Genomic DNA, 22,810 nt, shown 5'->3' on the forward strand with positions numbered 1-22,810 from the left:
GCTCAGCTGTAATCCCGCACCTTTGGGAGGCTGAGGTGAGTGGATTGCCTGAGCCCACAGGTTCGAGATCCGCCTGGGCAGCGAGACCTCATCTCTACAATAAATAAAAAAATCAGCCGGGCATGGTAGCACATGCCTGTAATTCCAGCTACTTGGAAGGCTGAGGCGGAAGGATCGCTGGAGCCCAGCAGGTCGAGGCTGCGGTGGCCGGGAGTGGCCACTGCACTCCAGTCTGGGCGACAGAGTGAGACTCCAACTCAAAAAAACAAAAAAAACCAAACAGCCCCATTACAAAGTAGACAAAAGATATGAATAGACACTTCTCAAAAAAAGACATATGAGTAGCCAACACATACATGAAAAAATGCTCAGCCTCACTAGCCATCAAAGAAATGCAAATTAAAACCACTCTGAGATACTACCTAATTCCAGTCAGGATGGCCATCATCAATAACTCAAAAAACAACAGATGCTGGAGAGGACGCAGGGAAAAGGGAACTCTTCTACACTGTTGGAGTGTGAACTAGTACAACCTCTGTGGAAAACAGTGTGGTGATTCCTAAAAGATCTAAAGATCGGCCTTCCATACAACCCCGCAATCTCTCTGCTGGGAATATACCTGGAGGAACTCAAATCACTCTGTGAAAAAGATATCTGCACATGCATGTTTATTGCAGCATTATTCACACTAGCAAAAACATTGAACCAACCATGCTGCCCATCAAAAGAGAATTGGATGAAGAAAATGTGGTACATATACACAATAGAATATTACACAGCCATAAAGAAGGGCAAAATTAGGAACTTCAAAGTAACTTGGATGGACTTAGAGTCTATAATACTCAGTGATCTATCAGTGATCTATCACAGAAACAAAGAACTGAGTACCACATGTTCTCACTCATAAGTGGACCTTGAACAATGGTCATAAGGCTATTAAGAAAAAGATTGGCAGTTGTGGGAAATTGCCGGGGGGCCACACCTCATCAACAAGGGCACCTGCGTAATGAACATTTGAATTGTACCCCACATCTTTAAAACAACTTTTTTTTTGAGTCGGAGTCTCACTCTGTTGCCCAGGTTGGAGTGCAGCGGCATACTCATGGCCACCGCAGCCTTGATCTGCTGGACTGTCTTTCAAAACTGGGCTGCTCCTCTTTCTTCCTTAATGTAGGAAATTGAAACTGAATAAGAAACACTTGGGTTGATTATAAGAAAATGTGGAGGTCGAGGGGTACTCTAGTGTCAGCCAAGCTTCCTTGGTCATCTCAGTGCTTAGGGACATTTAAGGAAAATGCCACAACTCTGCCCAGAGTGACCACAGGTTCCTATGTGTGTTTCCCTGCAGCATGACATCTCTCTCATTCTCTGAGTTCTTCTGGCAAGCAAGAAAACTGCCCCATACTTTGGGATTCCAACCAGATAGAGTCCCCATTACCCTCACGATAGTAGACATACCAGTGGCTACACAAGGGAGCTGGGGCCAAAGGCGAGGAAACTGTGGCTGATGCCTGTGACGCTGTCATTTACCCAGCTCCCCACCGCACATTTAAAAGGCTTGTTGAAAAGCAGCAAGACTTCTTGGTTGCTGCCATAGGAAAAAAAGTGATTTGGGGGAAACTCTGTTAATGCATTGTTTTAGCCAATAAATGTTGGCTAAGCGTGTTTTGTATATCCTTGTGAGAAATGTTAATGAATTTACTTGCAAAGAGCAATTTCATTTTACCCTTTTTCCCGGTCTTCTCCCTTTCCCATCTACCCACAAAAGCAATGCCCGTGACTGGTCCAGGAAACTTACCCAAAGGATCAAATCAAACACCAGCAAGAAACGGAAGGTCTCCCTGCTCTTCGACCATCTGGAACCAGAAGAGCTGTCTGAGCACCTCACCTACCTTGAGTTCAAGTCCTTCCGAAGGATATCAGTATGTATCTGAGGGGCAGGAGAAGAACTTCTCTGGGATATTTCTAAAACTAAGCAGAGAAATTCAACAACTCATCTACTTCCTAACCCTAGAGGCCCCTTCGGTATCGGTGGGCTTTCCCATCCGACATCGTAGTTCAGAAAATTGATGCCATCTGAATTCCTTTGGCTGTGCCGCTGTGCTGCTTCTCCCACCTCCCTTCCTCCATGCCCACCCTACACCATCCTGCCACTCACTCATGCTGCCATAGTATGGGCACACGTGACACCCTGCACATGTGCACATGAGTGTACACACCCACCTCCCTTAGGCGTCATGAAGATTGTTTTACCCAGAGTCGGGGGATGTGTCCCCTTAGAATTTGAATTCATTCTAGGATAGGCTTTGAATGGCTCTGGGAAATCCCAAATAAAATAGATGCTACTGGCCATGCCCACAAGATACCTAAATCTTTGAAGTGGTGCTAGCCCAGCAGTCACCATGATTCTAAAGGTAGCTATGCTGACCAAAGCCTGCCGATTGGGTCAACTAGGCAGAGTCAGAGGTACCAGTGGTGGAGAGAGATGAAGTGAGAGATTGTAGTTTATCATTCGGAACGAACAGAGCACACAAGTGCAACCTGTCCTCACTGCACTCCTTGCAACTCCACATGTGATACCAGAGAACATGGTCCATATAAAAGAACTTGTCAACATGTCAGATGCCAACAGACCCTTACTGGCCAATATACTTTCCTGAGAAATGAGACCCATACTCCACTTAGTCCGCACCCCTACCAATACATACAGTTTTCACAGTGGCTTTAAAAATGGACTACCTAGCTGCTGGATGCATTTCTTAGAATGACCTGTGTTCCTCAGGTGAGGGGCTCAGAAGACTGGCTTGAACAAGGCCAACCCTGCTTATTAGAGTGAGAGCTGAGGTTAGAACTACATGCCTCTCTTGGTCACTCAGCACCAATTTATTGAGCTCCTTTGTGTCTGGAAGGATGCCCACAAATGAGGTTACAGAGGTTATTTTACATTTTCTTCCATAATATTGCCGTCCCTCCTGTTTTCACATAGTTGTTTGGCCAGTCAGCCAGGACCCTCCCAGCTTCCATTTGGAAATAAGTCTCCAGGCATTAACGCCACCACCTGCAACCCCACAGTCTCTGTACCTCTCAGTACCCCAGGCTCCAATTGGGAGACTCCACCTGGGCAGTTTCTACTTGGCAGTGCCTCCCTTGTCACGGGGCAGGACACCCGGTGGAGCTGAGTGCCATTGAAAAGAGCCCTTTATCACTCTGGAAATCTGAGCATTGCTGAGGCCAGACTGGCAGGGCTACTCGGTCAGGCCTGCAGGATGTCTGCTTGATGCCAGTGCTCTCATCAGTGGAGGCAGAAGTGAAAAATCAGCGCAGAACAAGGAATTGCAGGGGTTCTTCGCAGGAGTTGAGCAGTATTCTTTCTGCAAGTGAAAACATTAGTTTGAAACTTCTTTTCTTTTGCGCAGCATGGTCTGTTCATAGAAGACTGTTTTGGGGATCTTTTGTCTTTACTACACAGTTCTAAACAGTTTCCCAAACAAAAATGTTCTCTCCAACATGAGGTTGGAGAGAAATTTATCTGTTATAAATTGAAAAGCACTTAATATTTTCTGTGTATTACAACACTTTGGAGGTGGTGAGATTACTGGGATAATTCTTTTAAAAAAACAAGTGGATGTTGTATTTATAGTGGGAGAGGTCTATAAAATGTATTCATTGGAATGAATTGTGATCACTTTCTCTTAGAACTGGTAAGTTTTTGCTTTATATGTCTCTCTTGAGTGATTTTGGCCCTACACGTTTCTTCCATTCATGGGGCTCAGTTAATTTGCAACTATTTTATGTAGGTTATAAGTTCTCATCAGTGTATTCCCTACCTAGGCAGGACCAAGGTGTACTACAGTAACAACCCCCCACACACACACAAACACACAATCTCAGTGTTTATTTTTCACTCACACTACATGGTTGACATTGGTCAGCACACTCACTGGCTCTTGAATCTTTCCCTCTGAAGTCACGTCTCTTCCACTCACATTCTGCTACCTGAACTATGTCATGTGGTCACATTTGCTTTCAAAGGGAAGAGTTCAGAATGGGAAAGTGGGAAATAACAGAGGAACAGCACTAGAGACTCCCACAAGTGTGCTGGAGAAGGGTAGACTATTCCTCCCTCTTAGTTATACTGTTTGAGGAGACAGATTCTTTGTGACAGGTATATGATAGCTGCAATAATTGCTTTGACCAGATCTTTTGAATCCTTTCCAGTTTCCCATACTGTCTCATTGCCCGTCACAGTCAATGTCATTGTTAAGCTGGAAAAATATGGCCACCAAATATAAAGATGACCAAATTTCATGTACCATGTTCACTTGGCCTCTGCTTGAGTTGGTGAATAGAAGGAAAAACAAACAGGCTTGGTTTAGCATGAGGTTCATGGTTATTTCATTAGCACCACCTCACATCTAAGTAGCACATTAAAATGTTACAGCTTTTACACATTATCTTATTTGATCTTTATAATAATTCCATGTCCTAGATTAGGACAGATTTTATCATCACATTTTTAAGGTAAGAAAATAGCCGGGCTCAGTGGCTCAGCCTGTAATCCCACGCCTTTGGGAGGCTGAGGTGAGTGGATTGCCTGAGCCCGCAGGTTCGAGACCGGCCTGGGCAGCAAGACCTCATCTCTACAATAAATCAAAAAATCAGCAGGGCATGGTAGTGCATGCCTGTAATTCCGGCTACTTGGAAGGCTGAGGCGGAAGGATCGCCGGAGCCCAGCAGGTCGAGGCTGCGGTGGCCGGGAGCGGCCACTGCACTCCAGTCTGGGCGACAGAGTGAGACTCCAACTCACAAAAAAAAAAAAAAAAAAAAAGGTAAGAAAATAGCTGAGGAGAGATTCATTTTGGTGAGGGCAATTATCTTTTATTTTTTTAGTTTCGACAGTAGAGCTGAAGATACTGATTTTTCTTCTATACTACATTCTTTAAAATTTAGAACAGTAACAATATCTACTGAAATGCAATATTTGGATTAACTAGTGAGTATGCACATCCACTTATGCCTAATGACTTTTGATGCAGAGAGACCATGCTATGAATGGAATAAGTAAGATGTCCCTCCCATCTTTCTTGTTGGCCAAGTGGTAAAGATACAGGAAAGGAGGGCCAGGAGCTTCTCTGTCCTATGGCAGATCCTAGCCATCAACTGAGCAGAGCCGACTTGTCCCTTCAATCTCCTGGAATACCAGAGCAGTACTGATGGTTGTTTTCTTTTCTGCAGTTCTCTGATTATCAGAATTACCTTGTAAATAGCTGTGTGAAGGAGAACCCCACCATGGAGCGATCTATTGCCCTGTGCAACGGCATCTCCCAGTGGGTACAACTGATGGTTCTCAGCCGTCCCACCCCACAGCTCCGAGCAGAAGTCTTCATCAAGTTTATCCAGGTGGCTCAGGTAAATGACTAGATTAAGACTTTTTGTCTGGACTATTAAGTAAATTACCTATCTCCTTTTCTCCTAGCTTGGTCTATTGGTTAGAGCTGTTTTGTTGTTGTTGTTTGTTTTGTTTTTTAATTTTTTTAATTTTAAAGATGTGGGGTACAATCCAGGTTAGGTATACAAATGTTCATTATGCAGGTACCCTTGTTGATGAGGTGTGCCCCTCCCTCCTTTGGCAGTTTCCCTCAACTGCCAATCCCTTTCTTATGGTATTATGATAATTGTTCAGGGTCTGCTTATGAGTGAGAACATATGGTACTCTGTTCTTTGTTTCGTGATAGATCACTGAGTATGATAGATAGAGCTGTTTTTCCTTCCTAACTATAGTGGGGTTTGTGTGCATTCAACACTGTCCCCAGATCTCTTCTTCCATACAAGGACAGTGTAGAAAGGGCAGCTGTACAGGCCATCTCCGGTCAGGATACAGTTTTAGATCTGTTTAGATCTTTGACATTTTTCTAAAGATGTATACCAGCCTACATTATTTTCCCAAATCTAAAACCATCTCCAAACCCTGGAGCTGGACCAACCTGGGTTGTCTTAGGTCTTTGAGTCCATGCCGTGTTGAATGGCTGTATTTAATGTTTCAGAGGCAGAGTTTAAGCATTTGATAAGAGGAAAGCAGGTACTATGAACCCATATTTGAAGTTGTCCAGAAATTCTAGCTCCTCTGTCCCAATTACTGTCCTATATAGGCACTGGCATTGCACAGGGAAATAAGACAAAGTCCTTACCCTCAAAAATAAGTCTGGTAAATTTAGAATAAAAGATTGTACTTAATGTTGTGTTTTTCCAACTCTGGATGGTCTAAACCAATGTTTCTCAAATGGATCACCTGTTCTGATGTCAACTAAAGGTAAATTAAAAGTACGGATCTCTAAGCTCAATCCCAGATTCAGATAATCAGAATGTCTAGGTTTGGGTCCAGAATTCTTTGTGTTAAACAGATGCTTGGGTGATTCTTAGAAGACAGTTGCCTAGATGGTGTTCCACAGATCAGCTACAACATATGGAGGGAGATATGATGCCTTGCTAGTTTTAGAATCCACAGGTCTGAATTAAGCCAAAAAGGAGAAATGGCCAGAAAATTATAATGCCTGATTGCTAGCTTTTCACCACTGTAAGGAAGCATCGTGGTCCAGAGACAAGAGGCAGCCTCGAAGCTCCCCATGTAACTGATGTGTACAATGACTCTGCTATCGTCTGTCTTCTGTGCCACAGAAGCTCCACCAACTACAGAACTTCAATACATTGATGGCTGTTATAGGTGGACTATGCCACAGCTCAATCTCCAGGCTCAAGGAGACAAGTTCACATGTCCCACATGAAATCAATAAGGTCAGTGCCACCGTCTTCTCTGGGATCCTTAGCAGCACTCCCAGGACCAGTGCTAATGTCCAGAGAGCACTTCCACACCACACCATCCCTTGTCAACTAGGCAAAGTAGCAGGGAGGCATGCCTTAAGAAAACCCACAGTTGGGGAAAGTCATATATTTGAGAATGGCCTTGATTTTTTCTGGCCTCAGATAGTGCTACTGCAAACGTTCATACTGGGCAGTTGAAAACAATATGTGCCGCTTTCTCATGTTCACAGGCCACTGGATATTCAGGGTTACCATCTTTAATGCCAATTCCCTTACTTCAACTCCTTGCTCTAAAATGTTTTCACAAGAGGAATAGTATTTCATTTGACCATAGCTCAGTTTGTATATGGAGTGTAGTTACATAGTGATATATTAGAAACCTAGATATCCAGAGTCCTTGGAGAATGACAGTCTGGACAGTTGAATGTTCCCATGAGTAGCACATGGGTTCTTCGGATTCCATTTTGTAATAGATAATGCTTTATTGAGTGATATTGATCTTTTGAATTTTTTTTTAAATTTTAAAGATGTAGGGTACAATACAGGATTAGGTATTTATGTGGTTCCCTATGCTATTAGATTTTACAGAATATACTTTAGTCTTCTATGACATAAGGCTGTTGTTATCAATACAAACCACTAACATACCACGGATACAAGTGCAGCTATGTACAACATGGGGTAGATACCAACTGCTGTTTGAGTGCTGTCATCTCCTGTAAGAGGAGCTTGCTATAATCAAACCCCAATCCTCTCAAACTGGCCAGGAAAGCAACTCTTTTCTTAGGGAGAAATATCTGAGCTCATCACCCCTCTCCATTTTTCTTGGTGTTCAGCTACCTTTTGGGGGAGTCTCTTAATTCTCTCTGCTATCATAATGCTTGGTCTCTGGGGAGGCCCCTAATTCCCAAGGTCTGGTCAAAAGGGGGATTTTTTTGTCACCTTTTCTTTCCCTAACAGTTCTGCTGAGACTAAATGGAACAACTGAAAAGGTTCCCCATGTCTCAGAGGTGGAGAAATAGGCACAGAGAGGAATATGCCTTTATGTCATTTAGCTTACAAGACAGAGCTTGCTCCTCTTCAGCTTGAGGTCCCGACCCTCAGCAGTGCTTCCTGTCTGTTGCTACCTGACCCTAAGGATGGTCTGCATAGTGAACTAGTAAGTCCAGAGTTGAAGCAAATGTCCTCTGAGTAGTTAGATTTCACCTTCTGAAGAGACAAAAATATCTATCATTTTCGATGTTGGTCTCTTGTCTTATGAGTGCTTTTCATACCTAACATTTACCTGCACTGTTGCCAGAGGTGTGAGAGGAGGAGGCTCTCTTGCTATCTCAAAGAGAATGAGAGGACTAACTCCAAAACCTCAAATTCTTTATTGTAGACAAATGGTACTTTTCTTTTTTCTTTTTCTTTTTATTGAGTTGAAGTCTTACTCTGTCACCCAGGTTAAAGTACAGTGGCACACTCATGGCCACCACATCCTTGACCAGCTGTGCTCAGGCAATCCTTCTGCCTCAGCCTTCCAATAGCTAGAACCACAGATGCATACCATCATGCCCAGCTAATTTTTTGATTTAGTGTACAGACGAGGTCTCACCATGTTGCCCAGGCTGGTCTCAAACTCCTGGGCTCAAGCACTCCTCTCGCTTTGGCCTCCCAAAGAGCTGGGACTACAGGCATGAGCCACTGCAACTGGCCTGATAAATGATATTTCTTTCTTTTTTTATTTTTATTTTTTTTTGAGTTGGAGTCTCACTCTGTCACCCAGATTGGAGTGCAGTGGCCGCTTCTGGCCACTGCAGCCTCAACCTGCTGGGCTCCTGCAATCCTTCCGCCTCAGCCTTCTGAGTAGTCGGAATTACAGGTGCGTGCTACCACACCTGGCTAATTTTTTTTTTATTTACTGTAGGGATGAGGTCTCGACAAGTTGCCCAGGCGGGTCTCGAACCCACGGGCTCAGGCAATCAACTCACCTCAGCCTCCTAAAGCACGAGATTACAGGCTGAGCCACCGACCCCAGCTGAGAAATGATATTTCTTAGGCTGCAATTTTTTAAAAAGAATTCCAGGCACAGCCTACCCTTATCTATGGTTTTTCTTTCCATGGTTTCAGTTATCTGAGGCCACCACAGTCCAAAAATATTAAATGGAAAATCCCAGAAATAAAATAACTCATACATTTTAAATCATGCACCATTCTGAGTAGTGTAATAACATCTCGAGCCACCCTGCTCCATTCTTCCTGGGACATGAATCATCTCTTTGTCCAGGGTATCCACAGTATGGATGCCACTTGCCCACCAGTTACTCAGTAGCTGTCTAGGTTATCAGATCAGCTGCCACAGTATTGCAGTGCTTGCATTCAAGTAAACCTTATTTTTCTTAATAATGGCCCCAAAGTACAAGAAAGTACATATCTGAAAGTACATATCTGAAAGTACACTTCAGATATGCCAAAGAGAAGCCATGAAGTGCTTAAGTGAAAAGAGGAAAGTTTGTGACTTAATGAGGGAAGAAAAAAACGTCATATGCCCAGCTTGCTAAGATCTATGGTAAGAAAGAATCTCATCTGTGAAACTGTGAAAAAGGAAAAAATATTTGTTCTGGTTTTGCTGTTCCATCTCAAACTGCAAAAGCTTCAGCCAGTGTGTGATAAGTGCTTAGTTAAGATGGAAAAGTCGTTAAATTTTTGAGTGGAAGATGACAGGAGTTGACAGCAATCGGGTTCCGTACTATCCATGGTTTCAGGCATCCACTGGGGGTCTTAGAATGTATCCCCTGAGGATAAGATGGGACAACTTATTTTGTATGATGACATGACTGTCAGTTTTCCACCTCACATCTTTGCTTCTGAGAAAGGGGGCATCACATGGGGGATGGGAGGCTTTGTGAACTGCTTGCTGATTTAACCAGGTGTGATTGACAAGAATGCCCTTTCTCTCCTGGGCTTCCCATGCCCACTTGTAGGTCCTCGTACATGACATGAAATCTCTCAAACAACAGTCAGTATCTAACCTGTGCTACACAAACCTACACTTGTATCCTCCATATATTAGTGATTTACATTTATAACAACAGCCCTATATCATAACCTTGAAATAAGCCCACCGAGCACCTCGTGGAGAAGAACACACAATAGACTCCTAAAGCTCTACTCTTAAGATACATGCCTTTCCCCATACCAGCAGCAGAGGCAGCACCTCCTGATGTCACATTTCAAAGGTTAAACAATACAGTGGTGTCTCTAGAGGCTTTCAGAAGACACTTGGGAAGGGAACTGCATGACTTGGGAACAGGGATTAGAGGGATACTTATTGTTCACTGTATATTCTTGTACTTTTAAAGTTTTTACATCAGGTATTTTTAAAAAAGAAATTCAAATATTAAAAATGGTACATAAGCCCCCATTTAGAAATGTTAAGTTATGCAGTAGAATCAAGCAAAGCATACCTTGTGTTTGCAAATATACTCTGTGACATTTGACATAACTGAAGTTTTAATCTGGGAGTCATATGCTACACCTTTTAGATAACTCACTCCTGCCTGGCGAATTCTGGATGGGGTGGAATCATGGCAGGGGATGAGAGATGCAAGGTGGCCATTACAGACAATACACCCTGCCCAGTGGGTACCTGTGATTGGTCTGTTGTTCTGCTTTGTAGGTTCTGGGTGAGATGACTGAGCTGCTATCCTCCTGCAGAAACTATGACAACTACCGGCGAGCCTATGGAGAGTGCACTCACTTCAAGATCCCCATCCTGGGGGTGCATCTCAAAGACCTCATCTCCCTATATGAAGCCATGCCTGACTATCTGGAGGACGGGAAGGTGAACGTCCACAAGCTACTGGCCCTTTACAATCATATCAATGAACTGGTCCAGCTGCAAGAAGTGGCCCCGCCCTTGGAGGCCAACAAGGACTTGGTGCACCTGCTGACGGTGAGGTTCATATTGGAGAACCATTAGTAAGCACTTTCTGAGTGCCAGGTGCCATTAAATAAATCTTTCCAATTATCAGCTCAGTTAATCCTCATAAAAACTCTATGAAGTAGATCATTTTATTGTCTCTATCTTATGGATGAGGATACTGAGGCACAAAGACCTGTCTTGCCATAAGACCAACGTTATTCAGTAGCAGACCCAGGTGGTAGAACTCCAGAGGCTGTGATCTTAGACATTATGCCCTCAAACTTCAAGAACTATTTCCTTACTCCTATAAAAGTAATTCTAAGCACTCAGGTGGAGTGATGGCAAATCAGAATACAAAGGTTGGTAACAGATGGAACAGTGTGCTGTCATTTAAAAAAGGGGGGACAACCCTTTCGGGTCCCCTCCCACTGTGGGAGCTTTTCTGTCCTCTCAATAAATCCTGCTTTCTAAAAAAAGAAAAAAGGGCAAGGCAGTAGGTTAAAAAAATAGGTTTATTATTTGGGTTCTCACTTAGATTCCTTGTTCTTGGAGATATTCAAGTGGTGTGGGTGACCAGCATTTGTGTCTCAGGCGTAGGGCGAGGTCAGATGAATTCCCTTCGGGACCTGTGATTCTGTAGTTCACCAGCTGTGTGACTGTGGGCAGTGAACTCTCCAAGTCTCCTCCTTTGTAAACTCAGAAGAGTTAGTCTCTAAGATGACTCCTAACTTCACTTTCAGTTCTAGAATTATACAATTTTTTTTTTTTTTTTTTTTGAGTTGGAGTCTCACTCTGTTGCCTAGACTGGAGTGCAGTGGCTGCTCCCGGCCACCACAGCCTCGACCTGTTCGGCTCCAGCGATCCTTCCGCCTCAGCCTTCCAAGTAGCTGGAATTACAGGCATGCGCTACCACGCCCGGCTGATTTTTTGATTAATTGTAGAGATGAGGTCTCGCTGCCCAGGTGGGTCTCGAACCCGCGGGCTCAGGCAATCCACTCACCTCAGCCTCCCAAAGGCGTGGGATTACAGGCTGAGCCACCGAGCCCGGCTGAATTTTACAATTTTTAACCTGCTTTTTTTTTTTTTTGCAGAATAAAGAGCATAGCCTCTTCTTAGCTCTCAGGAGCATTCTGATAAAGGCCCAGGCTTTGCATCAGCTAGTGTCTGATCCCAACCCTTTCACTAATTAGCCAGGTGACCTTGGCAGATCTCTGCCTCAGACATCATCATTTGTAAAAAGATGCATTGAATCTTAACTTTTCTGATCATAAATCTTGTAATGAAAGCTGTGAACCATCCTTCCAGAAAAATATACATAAGGCATATATTCAAAAGTATGCATGTAATTTCTTTTCTTTTTTTTTTTTGAGTTGGAGTCTCACTCTGTCGCCCAGACTAGAGTGCAGGGCTGCTCACGGCCACCGCAGCCTCGCCTGCTAGGCTCCGGCGATCCTTCCGCCTCAGCCTTCCGAGTAGCCGGAATTATAGGCATGCACTACCACGCCCGGCTGATTTTTTGATTTATCGTAGAGATGAGGTCTCGCCAAGTTGCCCAGGCGGGTCTCGAACCCACAGGTTCAGGCAATCCACTCGTATGCATGTAATTTCAAGGAGTTCTGAACTCCCTGAAGCCTATCCATAAACTCAAGGTTAAGAACAAAAGTATCCTAAGACTTCTCGCCTCTAAAATTTTACAGTTCTAGGATATGTAAAACTCATTAACTCTTAATAGCAATTAATAATTCCTCTTATTATTTAAGCTGAATTTTGCTGCTGGATTCAAATTTTAATAGTATCAGGCCATGCAAACCATCCTTTCCAATCTGATTTGGGAGAGAACAAGTGAGGTAAGGCCCGTATGGCCAGATAAGACCTTTGCCCTAAACCCTGTATGGAGGCTTATGTGTAAGCTGTAGTTAAAAAGAGGTCATCCTGGGACTTTGCCAAAATTTAGAAGCATTTTAACAAAAAAAGAACTAGTGCTTGCCCTATTCGATCTAGTTGTTACACCTGCTTTGTGAATTTTTAAAACAAACTCCTAAGAGCCTAGAAAAGGAAGAACCAAGAAAGAAACACATCAGCCCTGGGAGAGGCAAGCCTCCTAGCAATGACTCCTCCTCTGCTTTGATCTGCAGCTATCCCTGGATTTGTACTATACCGAGGATGAAATCTATGAGCTTTCCTATGCCCGGGAACCAAGGAACCATAGAGCTCCTGTGAGTTTCTCTTTTTATTTATTTATGTATTTTATTTTAAAGATGTGAGATACAATTCAGGATTAGGTATACAAGTGGAGTTTTTCATTTTAAGACTCTTACATGTAACAGGTGCTTTACAAGCTGCTCCTCAGGTTCATTCATCTTAAGGAACAGACTTTTGGTTCAGCTTACTAAGCATCTTGTTTCTCCCAAGTGCCCAACCTAATGCTAGAAACAGAGAAAGGTTCTCAACATATGTGTGAGGAATTGTTCCTGTCCATAAAGAGCTGTGATCTAGTTGAAGGGATAAGACTAATATGTGAACAGTAAATAACTAGTGACTAATAAGTAACTGTGTGCCTTGTAACGTCAGAAGGTATGGGGGACTTAATCTGTGGTTTATAAATTAGAGAAAAGCGTTAATATTGTAGACCAGAGTGCTATCTCCCTCCTATTAAAAAGTGTCCTAGCATATGTTTCTTTTCAATGATTCTTTGATGTTAATGAAAGCAATACATAATCAGAAGTTAAATTTCTGAAGGTTTCCAGTTTGGTAGATAGAAAAGCCCCATTTTCCTGTAAATATTCTGGGTCAGAAAGATGAGGATCTGCTTGGTCTTTTGATCTCTTATGCTGAGAATTCCTCAAAATAACACACAGTCCTGGTCTACACACAGTACGAACATCACAGGTTAGTCTCCTGGGAGCTTCCCAACCCCAAAACACGTAGTATTCTAGGGAAGAGAGTGGTCCATGCTTAAGAAATCCAGCTTACTATTCAGGTAGCTAAATTGCATTGTCTCCATTCAGAAAGGTCAAGTTCTAGCTTCCTATTATAATGAAAGGTGTACACTGACAATATTTCGTGAGGTGAAAAAACATCAATTCTCAGGGTGTCAGAGTCATTTTGGTGGAAATGGTACCTTCTATTTTTGAAAGAGATTTAAATTTGGGCCAAGTTTCAAATATAGTCATGCACTGCATAACAACATTTTGGTCAGCAACAGATCACATATACAATGGTAGTCCCATAAGATTATAATGGAACTATATTAAGATTATTCCTATCGCCTAGTGACATTGTAGCTATTGTAACATTGTAGTGCAACACATTACTCACATGTTTGTGGTGATGCTAATGTAAACAACCACTGTGCTGTGTAAAAGTCTAGGGCATACAATTATGTACAGTGCAGAGTACTTGACAATGATAATAAATGACTTACTGTATTTACTATACTTTTTATCACTATTTTAAAGTCTTGTCCTCTTATTTTTAAAAAATAAGTTAACTGTAAAACAGCCTCAGGCAGGTCCTTCAGGAGGTATTCCAGAAGCAGGCATTGTTTTCATATGAGACAACATCTCTGTGCATTATTGCCCCTGAAGACCTTCCAGTGGGGCAAGATGTAGGGGAAAAACGGTGATGTTGATGATCTGGATCCTGTGCAGGCCTAGGCTAATGTGTGTACTTGTGCCTTAGTTTATAACAAAATGGATTTAAAAGTTAAAAAAAATTAAACTATTTATTTTTAAAATAGAAAATTACGGAATAAGTATGTAAGGAAAGAAAATAACTTTTGCATAGCTAGGCAGTGTGTTTGTGTTTTCAGCTAAAAGAGCCAAACAGTTAAAATCTAAAAGTTTACAAAGTCAGAAAGTTCCAGCAAGCTAATTATTGGAAAAAAAAATTAATACTTAGTGTAGCTTAAGTGTACAGTGTTTATAAAGTGTACATCAGTGTTCAGTAATGTCCTAGGCCTTCACAGTCACTCGTCACTCACTGATTCACCCAGAGCAACTAACTTCTAGTCCTGCAAGATTCACTCATGGCAGTCTCTCTATACAGGTATACCATTTTTTGCCTTTTATACATACTTTTACTGTATCTTTTCTATCTTGAGAGACAAAAATACTTACCATTGTATTACAGACACCTTCAGTATTCAGTACAGTACCATACTGTGTAGGTCTGTAGCCTAGGAGCAATAGGCTACACCATATGGCCTAGGTGTGTGACAGGCTGTGCCTCTAGGTTTGTGTCAGCACACTCTGATGTTTGCACAACAAAACAGCCTAAGGGTGCATTCCTCAGAACATATTCCAGTTGTTAAGTCATCACAACTGTATTTAGAAAAGGATGCTATCTCAGCTTGTCCAAGCTTCAGATTGTTTTTCTCATGTCTTCCTGCCCTTTGGCTAGTTTTTTGTTTTGTTTTTTTGTTCCTTTTCCTTATCCACATCTCTACTACAGAGAGACTAGGGAACAGAAAGGAAATGCAAATGATCTACTTTTGCTCTTTGTTGATAGCTCTGACAAAAAGTTTAATGGAGAGGGAATTGAAATTTAAGCAAATTGAGAGTTCTGAATTATCTACAGTTACAGATAATGTCTGTGAAGGGCACTCTGGAGACTGTAATGCACAATACCTATGTTAGGCAAGAATATGATATAGATTTCAATTACATGTAGGTTCTCAGCTTCTTGCCACTGCACATAGTTGAGGACTGCTCATAAATGTAATTGTCAGGTAGCAGGAAAGGAAGGAATCATAGGTTATAATACTGCATTATAGTCATGGGCATTTCTCTGAATATTTCCTTTTAGCCACTAACACCTTCAAAGCCACCAGTAGTAGTGGACTGGGCCTCCGGGGTATCTCCCAAACCTGATCCAAAGACCATCAGCAAACACGTCCAGAGGATGGTGGATGTAAGTTATGTTTCAGCAGACAAAGGCCAGGCATTGCCTGGCTTAGTTTTGTATGTGGGGAAAGGGGAGAGGCGAGCACAGTGGGAGAAACACAAAGAGACACTTGAAAGGAACCACTTCTCATATTGTGGCTGCAGAACAATTCATAAGTTACATTTTGACAATACACTTTGGCCTCATATGGGGGGCAGGTGTGCCTCCTCTTAAAGACCCAGAAGAGCATGTTTAAAGGTTGTCAGTTGACTTAGGGGCAAAGTATTGGGATACGTTTGAGTATGATGAGTGTAACAAGGTAAATGCAAGCCTGTAAAGTGTTGTACTGATTCGGTTCTCTGTGCTAAATGCTGAGGAGAGGGTATCTCCTCTCATACTTCTGCATTTATTCTTGTTGGCAATTCCTGTGTAACAGTAAAAAACTAGGAATAGAATAACGAGAAGCAAAGGATTAAGAGCCGGAGAGCACACTTCCAACTGGGCTGTTCGTAGAAGCATCTCAAGAGAAGGTGGGATCTAAGCTGAACAAGGGAGGGTGAAGTGGAGGGAGAGCATCCCTCTGTGCAATGATGTAGGAGTAGCCAGGGTAATGGTATAATTGACGTACTCATGATTGAAAGCACCTGGCCACCCTCCAGATGCTGGTACCAGCAAAGGCTTGGGATGTGACCTTCCGCATCTTTGCCACAACTTAAGCATGTTTCCTTTCACGCAGGCGGTTAAAAGGCTTTTATTCAACTGCCCCAGCCCTCTGCCATTTGGCTAAAGGGAGTGATAACTAGTTTCTCTTTAGTAATCACCAAATAAATTCCTTTTTTGCAGTCTGTCTTCAAGAACTATGATCACGACCAGGATGGATACATTTCTCAGGAAGAATTTGAAAAGATTGCTGCAAGTTTTCCATTTTCTTTCTGTGTGATGGACAAAGACAGGTGAGGCTTTGTGTATAGGAATAAGTGGTTATGAGCCCACTGGTGAGAACAGGTTTATGGGTGTGACACTAGAAGAGGTTATAAACTAAATGTATTACTGCTGTGATCACTTGATATTGGGGCTAAGAAAGCCACCATCAAGTGAATGCTTGTCTTTAGTTTAGATCACAATAGACCATGAAATATGCATACTTTTTTACTCAGAACTGAAGATTCCCTAAATCTTCCAGCTTAGGAAACAGTAAATAAGAAAAAGTTTAGTCTTCCTTGTTGTTTTGTCCTTACAAATTATGGGAAACAACTAATAGTTATTAATACTTTGCATATTCATTTTTCTCAAGGTTACATAAGTGCTATTGGTTTTCTATAGGAAACCAATTGTATGGTTAGTGGGTTCCAGTTATGTACTGTCTAAAGTCAGAAACTGTAGCATAAGATAGTTCCCTCCTTATATACACATTTTACATTGCTTCTTTTTCAAGTCTTGTACATAGTGGTCAAATTAGTTAGGAAAACCTAGTTTGACCAAAGAAAAGCTCTGTGCAAATGAGTAATGCTGCCTCACCTACTTATTATATGCTATCCTGTATCCTTATTAAGAGGAGAGCTCATGGAAGTAATCACCAGGTAACTCATATTACCCCTGAGGATAAGAATGAGTTTCTAAGGCTAGACGCCATATTTGCTGCCTCCCCGCTACCCCCCTTATACTCACATCCATGCTTGGTCACTTTTGGTAGGGAAGGCCTCATCAGCAGGGACGAGATCACAGCCTACTTCATGAGGGCCAGCTCCATCTACTCCAAGCTGGGCCTGGGCTTTCCTCACAACTTCCAAGAGACCACCTACCTGAAGCCCACTTTCTGTGACAACTGTGCTGGATTTGTAAGTTATTCCTAAGATGCTTCAGGGTTGAATGTGGGGAGGGGTACAGGATAGTACAGGATGAGACCAACAAGATAAACCCATCACAGCTCTGAGCCCAAACACACACCTAGAATAACCTAGTGCTCAAGTGTGTGGTTTCTCCTTGCATTCATCTTCTCTCATTTCCCCTGATTTGTTTTTTCCTCTCTAGTGCACGAGGCCTGAGATAAATGGCAATGGAAATGTTGACTTGGGGATATTCTTTTTTAAGTATTATATTCATATGTTGTTTCAAATGTTAGAAAAAAATATGAGTTACCCTCTGCCTTTAAGAGATCCCTGGACTAGGCCCCTCTGCTGTCCCACCCCCTGACCAGTTATTCCCTCCTAAACCCAGGCTTCTGACCCAAGGCTCTAGACCTTTTCTCACTTTGGAGTCCTGAGGAGTTTTGTCCTACGAATTATAAACTTCAGGCCAAGAGAAGGCCTGGTTCGTGAAGTTATTAGTGAATCCTGAGAGCATTTGACTCTGATCAGCACCGATTCTCCCATTTTCAACTTAAGGTCAGGAGGGACAAGACATGAGAGAGAAATATGGCTTCCTTCCCCTTGAGCTAGAGCAGAGAATGAAGGAAAATAAAGAACGAGTGCCAACACGTGGCCTCACACCACAGAGATGAATGACATGTGGTGCATTTTGTCTCATTTGTCTTGCAGCTCTGGGGAGTGATCAAACAAGGGTATCGATGTAAAGGTAAGACTCAGTGTGGCTGACTGAGTTGTTTTCTCTGGTCTTAGCGGCTCTCCTCTAAAACACTTTTTACCCATAGTAGTTGTCCATTTAGTCCACAACGTCTCATCCCCAAACCGGCTTCCCCAGAACACCCCCAGAAAATGACTGCTACCACACACGTAAGAGAAGTGCCTGGTGATCACTGGTGCAGAGTGATGCTGATGTTTCCCTTTATAGAATCCTTTTTTCTGTCTTGATTGCCTTGAGAATGGGGATGGCTGGTAGGAGACGGTGTTCTCAAAGAGTCATAGGAGGGCTTCAGGGAAACCAATGAAAGTGAGAGAATCGGGCAACCCCCTCAGATCCCCTCCTGCTCTGGGAGCTTCTCTGTCCTCTCAATAAATTCTACTTTCTTAAAAAAAGAAAAAAAGAAAGAAAGAAAAAAAATAAGAAAATGAGAGAATCACTTCTGAAACAGAAGATAAATGGTTAACAAAGGCCCTTATCAGCGTCCCTCAGGACATAATTATTCCTCCTTGTGACTAGGAAAAATCAGTAGTGAAGGAGACCTTTTACTTTAAGAAAGAAAGAATAACACCTAACAGCTGGGGGCTTCCACAGGGTGTCCCTAGAGTAGGCAGGATATACGGGATACCAAGACACCATCTCTTCCCTCCAAGATAACAGCGTGCTGCTTGTGATGCTGAGCCTCACTAATAAGGGCTACAGCAAGGGTGTGAGACCTAGGGTTTTTACCAAGTGAGAAGATTGCTAGATTTACTAGTATGTCAAGTGTCTTGGCTCCAGAAAATAGAACAGTGGTATGTGACAAGAGCACTGTGTGAATAGGCTGTGAGACACTGGAGAAGAGACAAAGTGAAAGACTTCTTGACCTGGATATCTTGTCCACAGACTGTGGGATGAACTGCCACAAACAATGCAAAGATCTGGTTGTGTTTGAGTGCAAGAAGCGAACTAAGAACCCAACAGGTCCTGCAGAGAACAGTACCTCCATGGGGTCAGTGGCCAACCTTTGCTCACTGGGAGCCAAAGATCTGCTCCACGGTACGTAGGCACTTGCATCATTCATCTTGGAAAGTGAAGTGGGAAGGGTCAAGTTTTGTGGTGGAAATATTACTTTGTGATTCTGTGCCCAAGTTTCAGTTAAGTTTTACCTCACTGGCTAGGCCAGGGCTGACACCTCCCACCGTTCTAGATTTCAGCTCCCTGCCTATGTCTCAGACCTAAAAGGTGCCAGAATAGCAGAGTGCAATTTAGGCATAATAATCAGCAAACATTTATTGAGCACCTACACCACACGCAATTACTGACTTCTGGGCAAGATAGTGCCAGAAGCTAACACTTAGCTATTCTACCCCATCTCCAGCTCCAAACCCAAAACAATGACAGGGAGAATATGTACGTGCTTGTATATGTGTGTGTGTGAATATAATGTATATTAGCATATAATACATGGTATATAAATAGCATTAAAGGGCATAGCTGCATCAAAAACAAAGATACACATCTCTATACCTCAGAAATGTACTAAAGACACATTGCAATGAGTGGATGCTAAAGCTACTGGTCTGTTTGTCTCCATGTCCAAAAATAGTTAAGGGCTGCTGGGAATTGTATTTCTGCATAGTGACAGAGACTACCTATGCATGAAAGGTAACCAGAACAAGACTCACTACTTAAAATTGAGGAAGAAGACTGAAAAATACTGTGACTGTCACATATGGTTAGCAGCAAGAAGCAGACTTAGCCCCCAGGCAGTCATCCACTGGCTGAGTAACTATCTGTGATAGTTTCAGTTTTTCTCCAGAAGAAGTATTAATTTAAGACCAGGTCCTAAACTGGGGATCCTGAGTGGCCAGGTGGAGGTAATTATCAAAATTCTAGAAACAGAAGTATAAATGCAGAAAGGAAGGAGGCGGAGACCACAAAGCTCCCTCAAATGGAGCATACAGACTAAAATTCCAAATCATATGAGGAAAATCCTAGGATTTAGCCAAAAAAATTCAACAGTAGAAAGATAAATTGGCAAATTCACTCATCTCAGAATGCCAATACCAGTACCATAAGGCAATGATCTTATTTATTTATTTAGGGTTGGAGTCTCACTCTGTCACTCAGGCTGGAGGGCAGTGGCATGCTCCCGGCCAACATAGCCTTGACCTGCTGGGCTCAGGCTATCTTTCCACGTCAGTCTTTCTAGCTGGAACTACAGGCACACACCACCACCGTGCCTGGCTAATTTTTTGTTTTATTGTAGAGATGAGGTCTCACCAAGTTGCCCAAGCTGGTCTCGAACCTGTGGGCTCAGGCAATCCTCTCACTTAGGCCTCCCAGTGCTGGGATTATAGGCATAGCCACCGCACCTGGCCGGAAATGATCTTAAACTAAGTACATTTGAGATGCCCTAGGTCTAAAGTGCAAAGAAGCAGAAAGGATTGCCTATTTTCAAGAGGTATCAAGTTAGGGGGAAAGATAATATACAAATATGGAGCAGTTTAGAAACAATGCAAGAGTATGTGCTGAGAACCAGAGCACATTCCAGATAGGATGTAGAGTAGGAGCAAAATACCCAGGCAAGACAGTTTTAGTGCTGCTGAGATGGTAAGTACAGTGTTGGGGCACAGGTGAAGGTTTAGGTAAGAGGTGGAGTAGAAAAATGAGTAGGAGCCAACCTAGAGAGTCTTCGATGCCAGGAGTAGTCTGGACAGTCTATGCTGTGAAATGAGGAGCTACTGAAACAGACAAGTGACATGATTACAGTGAGGGACTTGGTAGGGAGGGTGAGAGATGCAAGGGTTCATGATGCTATACTTGGCCCTGTTCTCTGGGCAGGCTGGTCAGCCAGCATGTCACACACTTACCACCTTGACTTTCTGAATAGCATATAGGTCTTTAGGCAAAAATCCAGTGCTCGTTAGGTTAGTGCCAGTTTTATATAGTATAAGAAGTCATGTGACTTCTAGTTAAAACCACAAAGGAAAACTTCATTTCTGACAACAGGCCCGATTGCTTGTTCTTTGCTTTCTACTGACTTTTTCCCCCATGTGGTGATAACTGAGTTTACTTATATAAAGCACTTAAAACTGGGCCTAACACAAGAGTGTCATATACTAATATTTTTGAAATAAGCTCCCAAAAGTGATAAGGCCACTATAGTTACAACAAAAGCCTGGAGAAAACGTTTACGTCCATGTAGTATATTCTGTGTTAAACACTTCTAATGTTCAATGGTAAACACCTGTGTGCATTTAATGAGCAATTAGATCAAAGCTTAAGTGCTTTACTTCCATGTAAGATATACAGATTCCTTTATTTATTTATTTATTTATTTTTTGAGTTGGAGTCTCACTCTGTCACCCAGACTGGAGTGCAGTGGCCGGGAGCGGCCACCGCAGCCTCGACCTGCTGGGCTCCGGCGATCCTTCCGCCTCAGCCTTCCAAGTAGCCGGAATTACAGGCACGCGCTACCACGCCCGGCTGATTTGATGATTTATTGTAGAGATGAGGTCTCACCACACAGGCGGGTCTCGAACCCGTGGGCTCAGGCAGTCCACTCACCTCAGCCTCCCAAAGGCGTGGGATTACAGGCTGAGCCACCGAGCCTGGCTGCAGATTCCTTTTTATCACATCAGCCAAGTACAAATGTTCTGCTCTCTTCCAGAATCCTTCCCCATACTAAATATCTAAACACAGGCTGACTTCAAACTTTTTTTTTTTGAGATGTTCCGTTTTTAGAAAAGAACTTTGGGTTTTGTTTTTGTTTTTTTCATAAAAGAATATGCTCATCAACTAAGGATTTGATGTTCATCTTTTAACAGAAATCAACACAAATACCATTGTGAAGAGAGAGGCCTGTATATTATTCACCCTATATCTTAAGAGATACACATAACCTTAGGACACCATGATTCTGTCACATAAAATTCACATTTTCATGGGGAAAAGGTAGCAAAGGGCATCCTGAATTTGGACCTCAAAAAGGAATCCCTGAAGGGGCTGCTCCTGGAGATTTCTCCTTTCCAGGGTATCTGTCCTCTTTCTCTAAAACCTGGCCCAAACTGGTAAGAGTGGGGCTTGAGGCTTTCTGAGAACCCACCAGGATGTAGACCACTGGGTAGAATAAACATATATATATCATGGTCAATAAGTGAAAACAGCTATAAGCCAAGATGTTTTTAATGTATTAATAAAACTGCCCATTGGATATCATTGTCATCCTTTCATATTGCTTCTGTCTCTTTACTAATTATTTTCTGGGATGGCCCCTGCTCATCTAGTCAAAATTCCCTATGATTTCTTTTCAGCCCATTATCATCCTTTTCAGTCTCACTGTAACTGTTTATATTTATCCACTCTTGCTTTCTTGAAACTTATACATCTCCTGATTTTTATAACACTGGGGTCTCTCAGAACTTTTCCTGCAATTTTAAGGGCTCTTTTTCTGTTGTTTTTTTATTTGCCGCCTTCCCTTTGCTCCCCAAAAGATAGAATGCCCAAGGCTCTCTCCTAACCTCCCCATATGTCTAGGAATTCAACCTAAATAACAGAAGGGGTTTTATTCATAATTTGGGAATTCGGGTTGGTAAAACGCATGTAACTGGCACAGAAAAGTTGGAAAATGGAGAT

At 42.6% G+C, this 22,810-nt stretch overlaps 1 protein-coding gene across 3 annotated transcripts in view; it reads left to right on the plus strand.

Annotated features, from left to right (window-relative positions):
- The window catches only part of RASGRP1 (RAS guanyl releasing protein 1), an 84,420-nt gene that overhangs the window by 56,748 nt on the left and 4,862 nt on the right, over positions 1-22,810 (plus strand). The window contains exons 6-16 of one of the 3 annotated variants that reach the window (XM_021715736.1): positions 1,769-1,922; positions 5,236-5,409; positions 6,676-6,792; positions 10,481-10,756; positions 12,862-12,942; positions 15,533-15,637; positions 16,454-16,563; positions 17,304-17,448; positions 18,148-18,184; positions 19,076-19,228; positions 21,314-21,322. In XM_021715736.1, the coding sequence (XP_021571411.1) occupies positions 1,769-1,922; positions 5,236-5,409; positions 6,676-6,792; positions 10,481-10,756; positions 12,862-12,942; positions 15,533-15,637; positions 16,454-16,563; positions 17,304-17,448; positions 18,148-18,184; positions 19,076-19,228; positions 21,314-21,322 (1,361 nt within the window). The remainder of the gene's footprint in view (positions 1-1,768; positions 1,923-5,235; positions 5,410-6,675; positions 6,793-10,480; positions 10,757-12,861; positions 12,943-15,532; positions 15,638-16,453; positions 16,564-17,303; positions 17,449-18,147; positions 18,185-19,075; positions 19,229-21,313; positions 21,323-22,810) is intronic. The other 2 variants (XM_021715737.1, XM_021715738.1) reach the window with 2 other exon arrangements.

The sequence above is a fragment of the Carlito syrichta genome, unplaced genomic scaffold (genome assembly GCF_000164805.1).
Source record: "Carlito syrichta isolate Samal-C Ts95f unplaced genomic scaffold, Tarsius_syrichta-2.0.1 Scaffold307338, whole genome shotgun sequence".
NCBI lineage: Eukaryota > Metazoa > Chordata > Mammalia > Primates > Tarsiidae > Carlito > Carlito syrichta.